At 44.4% G+C, this 13,072-nt stretch overlaps 1 protein-coding gene across 2 annotated transcripts in view; it reads right to left on the bottom strand.

The window, feature by feature from the left end:
- Positions 1-245: 245 nt before the first annotated feature.
- Positions 246-13,072, bottom strand: part of LOC115117131 (pikachurin) — a 53,190-nt gene continuing 40,363 nt past the window's right edge. The window contains exons 17-24 of one of the 2 annotated variants that reach the window (XM_029645593.2): positions 11,145-11,261; positions 9,931-10,111; positions 9,696-9,719; positions 9,253-9,331; positions 7,370-7,513; positions 5,508-5,591; positions 4,679-4,782; positions 246-2,102 (exon numbers count right to left, since the gene is read on the bottom strand). In XM_029645593.2, coding sequence (XP_029501453.1) covers positions 1,951-2,102; positions 4,679-4,782; positions 5,508-5,591; positions 7,370-7,513; positions 9,253-9,331; positions 9,696-9,719; positions 9,931-10,111; positions 11,145-11,261 — 885 coding nt within the window. In that variant the 3' untranslated portion in view covers positions 246-1,950. The remainder of the gene's footprint in view (positions 2,103-4,678; positions 4,783-5,507; positions 5,592-7,369; positions 7,514-9,252; positions 9,332-9,695; positions 9,720-9,930; positions 10,112-11,144; positions 11,262-13,072) is intronic. The other variant, XM_065011379.1, reaches the window with a different exon arrangement.

The raw sequence follows: 13,072 nt of genomic DNA, 5'->3' as shown, positions 1-13,072 counted from the left end.
TTTTACGGATTTCCCACTTTCCCCATGAGGACAAAGGCTATTTCAAGCTTAATGGTTAGGGTTAGAATTAGGGTTAGGGTAAGAGGTTTAGGAGTTATGGTAGGGTATGGGTTAAGGAAAAGAGGATTTGGAATGGAAATACATTTTAGGTTCCCATGACGATAGAAGAACAAAAATGTGTTTGTGTCCAACCAACATTTTCTTTCACTGACTATTTGTGGAGGCAATTTTGTAAAATAGTCCACTTCAAGCCAGTCATTTTATTCTTAGCAGTCAGAAGGGGAGCAATTATTCAAAGATTTGCAGTAGGCCATAGACAAAATATATGATGACAAAATATATATAATGACATTAAAGGAACATCAAAAGGAACATGGTAAAAAACCATCATCTTCACAAAAAGAGGGAACTTAAAAGCTGTGGCAATGTCTTCATTGATTTCTGTGGAATGCAGTAGTTACCAGAGCACAGTTCAAATAAAATGGGAAAATATTAGCTAGATTAACTTCATTGAAATCAATCACATTTTTTATTTCAAATATCTATCATTAGCAATGGTCTCTGGACATTGAGTATTATTTTATGTTTTAAATCAAACTAACATTTTAGCAACACAAACTTTCCCAAAATATCAACACAGAACACTGTCAGAATGTTCTTGGTGGTGAACTTCTTATTGCAGTAAGCCTAGGCCTGAGATGACATGGTAACTAAATGTACTTTTAGTATTTGCGATTTCAAATACACACAACTGGGGAAATTCATTCGGTTCAAAACAGGAGCGACAACACAACTGAAAGGCTGACATGTGCAGTACATAATATCAAATGAAGAGGGTGCTGGTGTTTTCCACACATTATTTTGGTTGACTTATACCAGGGTTTCCCCAAAACTCGGACCTCGGAACCCCAAAGGGGGCACGTTTTGGTTTTTGCCCTAGAACTACACAGCTGATTCAAATAATCAGCTAATCATCAAGCTTTGATCATTTGAATCAGCTGTGTAGTGTTAACTAAACGTGCACCTCTTGGGGTCCCGAGGACCAAGTTTGGGAAACACTGGGGACTTGTATATTTTTCTTTGCAATAACGATAGTGTCCATCTGGCATATTTCTTTGCTGTAGAGAAAAAGCAGAGAGACATGGATACTAAAAGAGGAAAATGTCCTGATATCCAGACAGGGGAAAGAAAGAAACACCTAGACACCCGGCTGATCTTCATCACCTTCCAGCAGGGGAGGCTGCTGAGGGGAGAACGGCTCGTAATAATGGCCGGAACGGAGTAAATGGAATGGAAACCTTGTCTTTGTTGTATTTGATTCCATTCCACTGATTCCGCTCCAGTCATTACCACGAGCCCGTCCTCCCTAATTAAGGTGCCACCAAACACAAGCAACCTGCAAACAACTCACATGAATTGAAGTCAAAAACACTGTAGTCTATGGACTTGTTGATACAGACACCACAACACAACAATCACAATAACATGACTCTTTGTGCCAAGAGCAGGCTTAAAAAATACAACTAAAAAAAAGGTTATTTTTCTACAAACATCATGTCACTTTATCAAAAACATCCTTCATTACTACATCTTTTGGTTCTCCAAATCATCCAATAAGGATGTAGAAAAAAAGATATGGATATCGTCGAAACCATCCCATGAAATTGTCCTTCGGATGTCAAAGTTGCAACCTTACATTTCAGGAGGTTCTAGCAAGGTCTCTCCAGTCTCGTTGCACTTGTGTTATTGGGTCCTTTGGTGAACGTGTCTTGCTGCTGAGTGGACAGAAAGCCCAAGGCTCGTATTCACAAAGCATCTCAGTGTAGAAGTGCTGATATAGGATCAGGTCCCCCTGTCCATGTTTTCTCATCTAAAAGGCTAAACTGATTCTAGATCAGCACTCCTACTCTGAGATGCTTAATGACTACGGGCCCTGGACACACAGGACTTTTAGTTGGTACAAGTGTTGATGTTCTTGCCATCGGCAGCGTCCTCCACTAGGGAAAGGTGGTAGTCGGTGGACAAGGTGAAGTGTGAAACGCAGCCCACCAGACCTCCACTGTACTGCCGGTTAGTGTGCAGAGCAATCTCCTTCATCCCCCCTAGGCAGAGCAGAGACATCAGGCATTAAAGTTCTAATCCTACTCGTCTTCATCATCACCATAATTACAATATGGCATTTCTGACCCTTATCATCATAACCATTAACATCATCATCATCACCATCACCCAAATTGCCATCACTATCATCATGATCATTTTCTTTGTCATCATCGTCATCACCATCATAACAATTATCATCACCATCATAACAATTATCATCACAGTCATAACCATTATCATCACCATCATAGCCATTATCATCACCATCATAACCATTATCATCACAGTCATAACTATTATCATTGCTGTTATTGCTATCTTAACCATCATCATCATCATATCATGATCAACATAGGTTGTACTAGCTTACATTTAGTCTTCCGACCATCAGACAGACAGTGGACCTGCCAGACAGACAGACATTGGATCTGAGGAATTGCCAGACAGACAGACAGACAGACATTGGAACTGAGGACCGCCAGATAGACAGACATTGGAACTGAGGAACCGCCAGACAGACAGACAGACAGACAGACAGACAGACAGACAGACAGACAGACAGACAGACAGACAGACAGACAGACAGACATTGGAACTACCAGACAGACATTGGAACTGAAGAACCGCAATGACAGACAGACAGACAGACAGACAGACATTGGAACTACCAGACAGACATTGGAACTGAAGAACCGCCTGACAGACATTGGAACTGAGGAACCACCAGACAGGCATTGGAACTGAGGAACCACCAGACAGACATTGGAACTGAGGAACCACCAGACAGACATTGGAACTGAAGAACCACCGGACAGGCATTGGAACTGAAGAACCACCAGACAGGCATTGGAACTGAGGAACCACCAGACAGGCATTGGAACTGAGGAACCACCAGACAGATATTGGAACTGAAGAACCGCCTGACAGACATTGGAACTGAGGAACCACCAGACAGGCATTGGAACTGAGGAACCACCAGACAGACATTGGAACTGAGGAACCACCAGACAGACATTGGAACTGAAGAACCACCGGACAGGCATTGGAACTGAAGAACCACCAGACAGGCATTGGAACTGAGGAACCACCAGACAGGCATTGGAACTGAGGAACCACCAGACAGGCATTGGAACTGAGGAACCACCAGACAGGCATTGGAACTGAGGAACCACCAGACAGGCATTGGAACTGAGGAACCACCAGACAGGCATTGGAACTGAGGAACCACCAGACAGGCATTGGAACTGAGGAACCACCAGACAGGCATTGGAACTGAGGAACCACCAGACAGACATTGGAACTGAGGAACCACCAGACAGGCATTGGAACTGAGGAACCACCAGACAGACATTGGAACTGAGGAACCACCAGACAGACATTGGAACTGAGGAACCACCAGACAGGCATTGGAACTGAGGAACCACCAGACAGGCATTGGAACTGAGGAACCACCAGACAGGCATTGGAACTGAGGAACCACCAGACAGACATTGGAACTGAGGAACCACCAGACAGGCATTGGAACTGAAGAACCACCAGACAGGCATTGGAACTGAGGAACCACCAGACAGGCATTGGAACTGAGGAACCACCAGACAGGCATTGGAACTGAAGAACCACCAGACAGGCATTGGAACTGAGGAACCACCAGACAGGCATTGGAACTGAGGAACCACCAGACAGACATTGGAACTGAAGAACCACCAGACAGGCATTGGAACTGAGGAACCACCAGACAGGCATTGGAACTGAGGAACCACCAGACAGGCATTGGAACTGAGGAACCACCAGACAGGCATTGGAACTGAAGAACCACCAGACAGACATTGGAACTGAGGAACCGCCTGACAGACAGACAGACATTGGAACTGAAGAACCACCAGACAGACAGACAGACAGACATTGGAACTACCAGACAGACATTGGAACTGAAGAACCGCCTGACAGACAGACAGACAGACATTGGAACTGAAGAACCGCCTGACAGACAGACAGACAGACAGACAGACAGACAGACAGACAGACAGACAGACATTGGAACTGAGGAACCACCAGACAGACATTGGAACGGAGGATGCAATGAGAATCCAGGAGACTATCCATGGAATGAATAGTCTGAAATCTGTCTTCCGCATTTAACCCAACCCCTCTAAATCAGAGAGTTGCAGGATGCTGCCTTAAATCCACATCCACGGCGCCCAGGGAACAGTAGGTTAACTGCCTTGCTCATGGGCAGAACAACAGATTTCTACCTTGTCAGCTCGGGGATTCGATATAGAAACCTTTGGGTTACTGGCCCAACGCTCCTACCCGCCAGGCTACCTGCCGTGGCTGCACCTACTTCACTGCTCAGTCACTGTTAACGGGGACTAATGATGATTTAGTGTAAACTACACCATAGTTTCTTTAAAAAACGATGACATTGCACTTTGGATGAAATCTGAATCAGTGGCAATTGAGAATGGAGTTAGTGGAACTGTCAGCCAGGGAGTCACAGAACTGTCAGAGGTGGAGTGACGCAATGTGCAACCCCACCAATAATATAGGTGACTAAATAGCTGTGGTGGTGACATACCGACATACAAGACCCCGTTGACGTTCAGCTGTCTCATCTTCCCAGGTGACCTGCCAGTCTGGGCCCCATAGTCATCCACTGTCAGCTTCCCAGTCTGGCCGTCCCTGAAGAACACACAACAACAGGAAGGACGCACAACAGAATGACACACAATGAAAGGGAGGGGAGGGAGATGAATGGATGAGAGGATCCAGATAGGAAGAGAGTAATTACTTCTTTCATCTTTCTACTCCCCCCGACACTCATAGAATGGATGCTAGCTCAATAAAATGGAGCTAAGCAGGTCATGAGAGAATCAATCAATTTGGACCCTAAGTCTGGATGTATTCTACATGAAGTTACATAAAGCTGTCCATTGATGGGGTCTTGGTGTACAATACATGTACATTTACTGTCATTCCCGTCATGTACTGTCAATCCTGTCATTTACTGTCATTCCTCAAGTCTTTTTTGTGGCCCATGAAGCCGCTCTACACTGGCCTAGAGACTGCATTGAGATACGCACACACATCAAGGCAGAGAAACACACACATGCGGGGTTAAACATAAATACACACACAGTTTTATGTCTATTTCCCAGACTTGTCTAAAGAAGTCCAATTGAAGCAATGAGACAGACCTCCAAATTCTTCCCAAATGTCTTAGACACTGATTCCATATGCACAAAACGTTACAACAGATACCAGATCAAATGGGAGATTAATCTACAATGTCAAACAAGTTTGCCACCTGCAATAACACACATTATGTTGTATTCCCAGAAACCCTAGTAGAATGTAATGCATTTTTCTTCTTTTAATTTCCAAGTGAGAAAGGCATTGAAAAGCACCTGACAGCCTTCACTCTGTGCCACCTTCCATCGCTGAAGGTTCCGTTGACGATCACATTGGCCACACCACTGCCCAGGTTATAGCTACAGACACAGGAAGACAACATTGAAATGAACTACTGCTACAACCAGGAATGAAACGATGCACATTCAACAAGGCTCAACTCAAAGGGTTGGTTTCCCAGACGCTGATTATGCCTAGTCCTGGACCAACAAAATGGTGTACAGAGCCTACTTTTTAGTCTAAGAGTAGTTTTAAGGCTTAAGCTGGGATTCATCTTTTTCGTGCTATGCGCCTTTTAAAGGCAATGTTCCCGCATTTGTGGAGAACGCATTCACGGGGAACGCTGCATATGTCAATCTCTAATCGGAAATGACATGTAAATGCAAATTTCCCTATATTGCGGATAAAACGCAAACGCAGGAAAGTGCTGTTTGAATGAATGCTTACAAGCCTGCTGCTGCCTACCACCGCTCAGTCAGACTGCTCTATCAAATCCTAGACTTAATTATAATATAATAAACACACAGAAATATGAGCCCTTGGTAATTCATATGGTCAAATCCTGAAACTATCATTTCGAAAACAAAATGTTTATTCTTTCAGTGAAATACAGAACCATTCCGTATTTTATCGAACGGGTGGCATAAGTCTAAATATTCCTGTTACATTGCACAACCTTCAATGTTATGTCATAATTATGTAAAATTCTGGCAAATTAATTACGGTCTTTGTTAGGAAGAAATGGTCTTCACACAGTTCGCAACGAGCCAGCGGCCCAAACTGCTGCATATACCCCGACTCTGCTTGCTCAGAACGCAAGAGAAGTGACACAATTTCCCTAGTTAATATTGGCTGCTAACATTAATTTCTTTTAACTAATGCAGGTTTTTAAAAATATACTTGTGTATTGATTTTAAGAAAGGCATTGATGTTCATGGTTAGGTGCTTTGGTGCAACGACAGTGTTTTTTTCACGAATACACTTGTTAAATCATCACCCGTTTGGCGAAGTAGGCTGTGATTCGACGATAAATTAGCATCCACCATATTGATTATTTGCAACGCAGGACAAGCTAGTTAAACTAGTAATATCATCAACCATGTGTAGTTAACTAGTGATTATGTTAAGATTGATTATGTTTTTACATGATAAGTTTAATGCTAGCTAGCAACTTACCTTGGCTCCTTGCTGCACTCGCGTAACAGGTGGTCAGCCTGCCACGCAGTCTCCTTGTGAAGTGCAATGTAATCGGCCATAATCGGCATCCAAAAATGCAGATTACCGATTGTTATGAAAACTTGAAATTAGCCCTAATTAATCGGCCATGCCTCTAGTGTGGACTCGAGTGATGTGTAACGTCAGGGATTCACCATTAGGGGAAAGGGAAGGTGTGGTCGAAGGGTGTGTAACGTCAGGGGTTCATCATTAGGGAAAGGGAATGTGTGGTCGAGGGGTGTGTGAGGTCAGGGGTTCATCATTAGGGGAAAGGGAAGGTGTGGACTCGAGTCATGTGTAACGTCAGGGGTTCACCATTAGGGGAAAGGGAAGGTGTGGACTCGAGTCATGTGTAACGTCAGGGGTTCACCATTAGGGGAAAGGGAAGGTGTGGACTCGAGTGATGTGTAACGTCAGGGGTTCATCATTAGGGGAAAGGGAAGGTGTGGACTCGAGTCATGTGTAACGTCAGGGGTTTACCATTAGGGGAAAGGCAAGGTGTGGACTCGAGTGATGTGTAACGTCAGGGGTTCACCATTAGGGGAAAGGGAAGGTGTGGTCGAAGGGTGTGTAACGTCAGGGGTTCATCATTAGGGGAAAGGGAAGGTGTGGACTCGAGTGATGTGTGACGTCAGGGGTTCACCTAAAAATGAGTGCTCCGTCCTGCAGTCCTAAAGACAGGAAGTCACTGTTGGGCCTCACTTGGCTGTCGCCTCGCCATAGCAACAGACCATCCTTCGCCGTGCTCTTAAAGCGCATAAACATGTTGGTCCTGACGCCCGAAACCCTGGGGTGGGAAACACACAGGATATGTCAGCACAGAGTGGCACACAGGATATGTCAGCACAGAGTGGCACACAGGATATGTCAGCACAGAGTGGCACACAGGATATGTCAGCACAGAGTGGCACACAGGATATGTCAGCAGAGTGGCACACAGGATATGTCCGCACAGAGTGGCACACAGGATATGTCAGCACAGAGTGGCACACAGGATATGTCAGCACAGAGTGGCACACAGGATATGTCCGCACAGAGTGGCACACAGGATATGTCCGCACAGAGTGACACACAGGATATGTCAGCACAGAGTGGCACACAGGATATGTCAGCACAGAGTGGCACACAGGATATGTCAGCACAGAGTGGCACACAGGATATGTCAGCAGAGTGGCACACAGGATATGTCCGCACAGAGTGGCACACGGGATATGTCAGCACAGAGTGACACACGGGATATGTCAGCACAGAGTGGCACACGGGATATGTCAGCACAGAGTGACACACAGGATATGTCAGCACAGAGTGACACACAGGATATGTCAGCACAGAGTGACACACGGGATATGTCAGCACAGAGTGACACACAGGATATGTCAGCACAGAGTGACACACGGGATATGTCAGCACAGAGTGACACACGGGATATATCAGCACAGAGTGACACACAGGATATGTCAGCACAGAGTGACACACGGGATATATCAGCACAGAGTGACACACAGGATATATCAGCACAGAGTGACACACAGGATATGTCAGCACAGAGTGACACACGGGATATGTCAGCACAGAGTGACACACAGGATATGTCAGCACAGAGTGACACACGGGATATGTCAGCACAGTGACACACGGGATATGTCAGCACAGAGTGACACACGGGATATATCAGCACAGAGTGACACACAGGATATGTCAGCACAGAGTGACACACGGGATATGTCAGCACAGAGTGACACACAGGATATGTCAGCACAGAGTGACACACGGGATATGTCAGCACAGTGACACACGGGATATGTCAGCACAGAGTGACACACGGGATATATCAGCACAGAGTGACACACAGGATATGTCAGCACAGAGTGACACACAGGATATGTCAGCACAGAGTGGCACACAGGATATATCAGCACAGAGTGACACACAGGATATGTCCGCACAGAGTGGCACACAGGATATGTCCGCACAGAGTGGCACACAGGATATATCAGCACAGAGTGACACACAGGATATGTCAGCACAGAGTGGCACACAGGATATGTCAGCACAGAGTGGCACACGGGATATATCAGCACAGAGTGACACACGGGATATATCAGCACAGAGTGGCACACGGGATATATCAGCACAGAGTGACACACAGGATATGTCCGCACAGAGTGACACACAGGATATATCAGCACAGAGTGGCACACAGGATATGTCAGCACAGAGTGGCACACTCACCACTTTCCTTAGAATCCCACAAACCCAGAGGGCTTTCTAGTTGACTGTGTTATACTCACATTGGCTGACTGTGTAGTGTACATCATCTGACTAAAGCTAATATACATAAACTATGTCATGCAGTATAACTCAACTACTGCTGAAGTCATAATATTTCTGTCTGAACCTAATGCTTCAGAAAGTACTATTTTAGTGGTAGTGTTTTCACTCTAAAGCACACGTACATGCATACACACACACACACACACACACACACACACACACACACACACACACACACACACGTAGACAAACCTTTTCAGGATTTCACGATTGTCGTATGTGAGGTAGCTGCGGCCAATGAATTGTGGAATCTCAATGGCCTCTGTGACAGCTGAAAATAAAATAAAATGTACACAATGTGGCCACTAGATGTCCTCCTAAGCATGGTACTAACTGAGGGGGAACCAGGACACAGACAACGCTGCACAGGATAATGAACAGGGGTGTATTCATTAGTGCACACTGTAGCAAAAATATTTTGCAACTGAACACGTTTTGCAACGAATTTGAGAGTTTCTGATTTACAAATTCATGAGAGTTCCTTCCTGGTTTTTGTCTGTTTGTTCTGTGTGGTTCCTAGTAAATACACCCGAGGTAAACAAACAAAGTGTACAAACAGCGTTATTAAAGTCTGAAATGGTAGATGAACAGAGGTAGCCGAGTATTTACGAACATAATGGTGATAGAAAACTTACTGTTTAAACAGTAATTCCCACATTCTGCACAGCGAAAGCATAAAACAGATAAGACGACGGTTTAGGAGAGATTACGTTGTTCAATTATATTACATACATTAAAATGTCAATTTAAATGCAGAATATTTTACACCAACATGTTGAAAATCTACCTTGTCCTACGGAATGTAGCCTACAGAGTTTAACTTGTGGAAAATGTTGTGGACGTGGGAACAATTTATTTTCCGTCTCTCACCCTTCTGGCAGTGCCGGCCATCGTAGCCGAGAGGGCAGTCACACTCGTAGCCATCCCATTTGGGCCTGCAGGTGCCGCCGTTGGCACAGGGACTCTGCACACATGGGTGGGCTGCGTTCTCCACATTCACCCCCAGAGCAAAGTCCTTGGTCAGTGGGATGCTGCGGTCATTCAGAACCAGCTGACACAACAAGTAGAGGGGAGGGGGGGGGCAGGTAGAAGAGGAGAACATTAAATGAACAATCATTGTATTGTTTCCTTCTCCTACACAAACAAATTAATGAATGAAATACTGAATGAATTAACAAATATTAATGAATTGAGTTGACCATTGTTAAATATATGTCAACTTGCCACAGTACACACATTAACAACAATCGAGGAGAAATATACACAAAAGTCAAAATACTGTGGTCAGATGGGCCATCCCAACACTTTAATATGTATTTGAAAAGCCAAATCTGTTGTGTTTATCTGACTCATAATCTGGCTCTTTATCTGATGCTTTATCTGACTCATAATCTGACTCAATCTGACTCGTAATCTGAATCTTTATCTGACTCATAATCTGACTCAATCTGACTCGTAATCTGAATCTTTATCTGACTCATAATCTGACTCATAATCTGGCTCTTTATCTGGCTCTTTATCTGACTCTTTATCTGACTCACAATCTGACTCATAATCTGTCTCTTTATCTGACTCTTTATCTAACTCTTTATCTAACTCATTATTTACTTGGAACTCTGGGACACATGCAGTAAGAACCTAACAACTGGGCTGCGTTCAGTATGAAAACACATAATACAACGTTCAATTAAAAACAGAAACAGGTGATGTTCTGAACGACCAGTTGGAAAAAAAACGGGGAGGGGTTGGGTTGTGGCTTGGGGAACACCGTTCCCCCTGCCCTTTAAATACGTTCACTCACTGCTTCAAGCCACACCTCGCCTCACCCACCAAACGAAGCAAACGTACCTCAAAGTCAAGAATGTTCAAGAAACGTGTCGTTCAGTACAAGACGTTACACAATTTAGCAAACATGTAATCGAACTGAACGGACCCCCGGAGAGACTGTGGCACCCAATTCTCCTACATAGCGCACTATCTTTGACCAGAGCCCTATGGGCCATTTGGGACGCAGCCGGTGTAACAGGGCAGGAGGTACGGCTGTTTCAGCCCCTCAACCTGAGTCATCTATACAGTAACAGTACCTTCTGGATGGTGCCGCTGAAGGGGCGGAGCACGGCCGCGGCGCTCTTGGTTTTGTCATATTGTGGTACTCCGCCGATGTACAGAGGAGAGCTGCACTTGATCTGAGTGAAGGCTCCCTGGAGGAGGAGGAGTCACAGTAGAGTAGAGACACAGTAGAGTTACAGTAGAGTCACAGTAGAGTAAAGGCACCGTAGAGGCACAGTAGAGTAGAGTCACAGTAGAGTTACAGTAGAGTCACAGTAGAGTAGAGTCACAGTAGAGTAGAGTTACAGTAGAGTCATAGTATTCACAGTAGAGTAGATTCACAGTAGTGTAGAGTTACAGTAGAGTCACAGTAGAGTCATAGTATTCACAATAGAGTCACAGTAGAGTAGAGTCACAGTGGAGTCACAGTAGAGTCACAGAAGAGTCATAGTATGCACAGTAGAGTCACCGTATTCACAGTAGAGTCACAGTAGAGTCACAGTAGAGTAGAGTCACAGTAGAGTGGAGTCACAGCAGAGTAGAGTTACAGTAGAGTCACAGTAGAGTCATAGTAGTCACAGTAGAGTAGTCACAGTAGAGTCACAGTAGAGTCACAGTAGAGTAGAGTCACAGTAGAGTAACAGTAGAGTCACAGTAGAGTCATAGTATTCACAGTAGAGTAGAGTTACAGTAGAGTCACAGTAGAGTCACAGTAGAGTGGAGTCACAGTAGAGTAGAGTTACAGTAGAGTTACAGTAGAGTCACAGTAGCGTCATAGTATTCACAGTAGTCACAGTAGAGTAGAGTCACAGTAGAGTAACAGTAGAGTCACAGAAGAGTCATAGTATTCACAGTAGAGTCACAGTAGTCACCGTATTCACAGTAGAGTCACCGTATTCACAGTTGAGTCACCGTATTCACAGTAGAGTAGAGGTACAGTAGAGTAACAGTAGAGTCACAGAAGAGTCATAGTATTCACAGTAGAGTCACAGTAGTCACCGTATTCACAGTAGAGTCACCGTATTCACAGTTGAGTAGAGGTACAGTAGAGTAACAGTAGAGTCACAGAAGAGTCATAGTATTCACAGTTGAGTCACCGTATTCACAGTAGAGTAGAGTCACAGTAGAGTAACAGAAGAGTCATAGTATTCACAGTAGAGTCACAGTAGTCACCGTATTCACAGTAGAGTCACCGTATTCACAGTTGAGTCACCGTATTCACAGTTGAGTAGAGGTACAGTAGATTCACCGTATTCACAGTAGAGTACAGTCACAGTATAATTGTTCCTTACCATGCCTCCTGACCTAGGAAAACACTGTGCCCTAGAGTTTTTACCTGGTCAGGCTACATGGTCAAGTGTAGGGATGCTGTGGTGACCATATTACAGGCAGATATGAGAAATGTCAAATTCAGTTAAAATTCCACGTGAGTATTGAGTCATGGTAATCTCCTTTTATGCACTCTGGACACAGTGGCAGAATAAATTCAACCACACATTTGTTTCATGACAAAACCGGAGAGCCACATCTGTCCGGCGAAGTCAACAAAACATATTGCATGTAACAAACAGTTACATGACTTATAGCAAGGTAATGTTTCCCTACATTTTCAGACTATTAAAAACAACTATTGATTTAGGACCACAGGGAGTTACCGCAAGTCGAAAAGAAAACAGGAGCTGCCTCCCCTATTCCAGCACTATTTCAACATCATCTAATCACCTATGCTTACTCTAATACAGTGACAACTAAAAGATACCAAAAACAGTTTAGTCCAATCAAAGTAAGCTAAATATGACATGGCTGTCCATGGTATTGATTTCTGTGTGTGTTTGTGTGTGCATGTGTGTGTGAAAACGTGGATTTACTCGTACTTGTAGGGAAACGCCAATGCCATCCTCCTCTTTCATGTTGCCTAAACAGTATATGACTCTTTCACACAGTACACGCTATTATGTTTTGT

The sequence above is a fragment of the Oncorhynchus nerka genome, linkage group LG27 (assembly GCF_034236695.1).
Source record: "Oncorhynchus nerka isolate Pitt River linkage group LG27, Oner_Uvic_2.0, whole genome shotgun sequence".
NCBI lineage: Eukaryota > Metazoa > Chordata > Actinopteri > Salmoniformes > Salmonidae > Oncorhynchus > Oncorhynchus nerka.
This window is presented reverse-complemented; position numbering and strand designations above follow the sequence as displayed.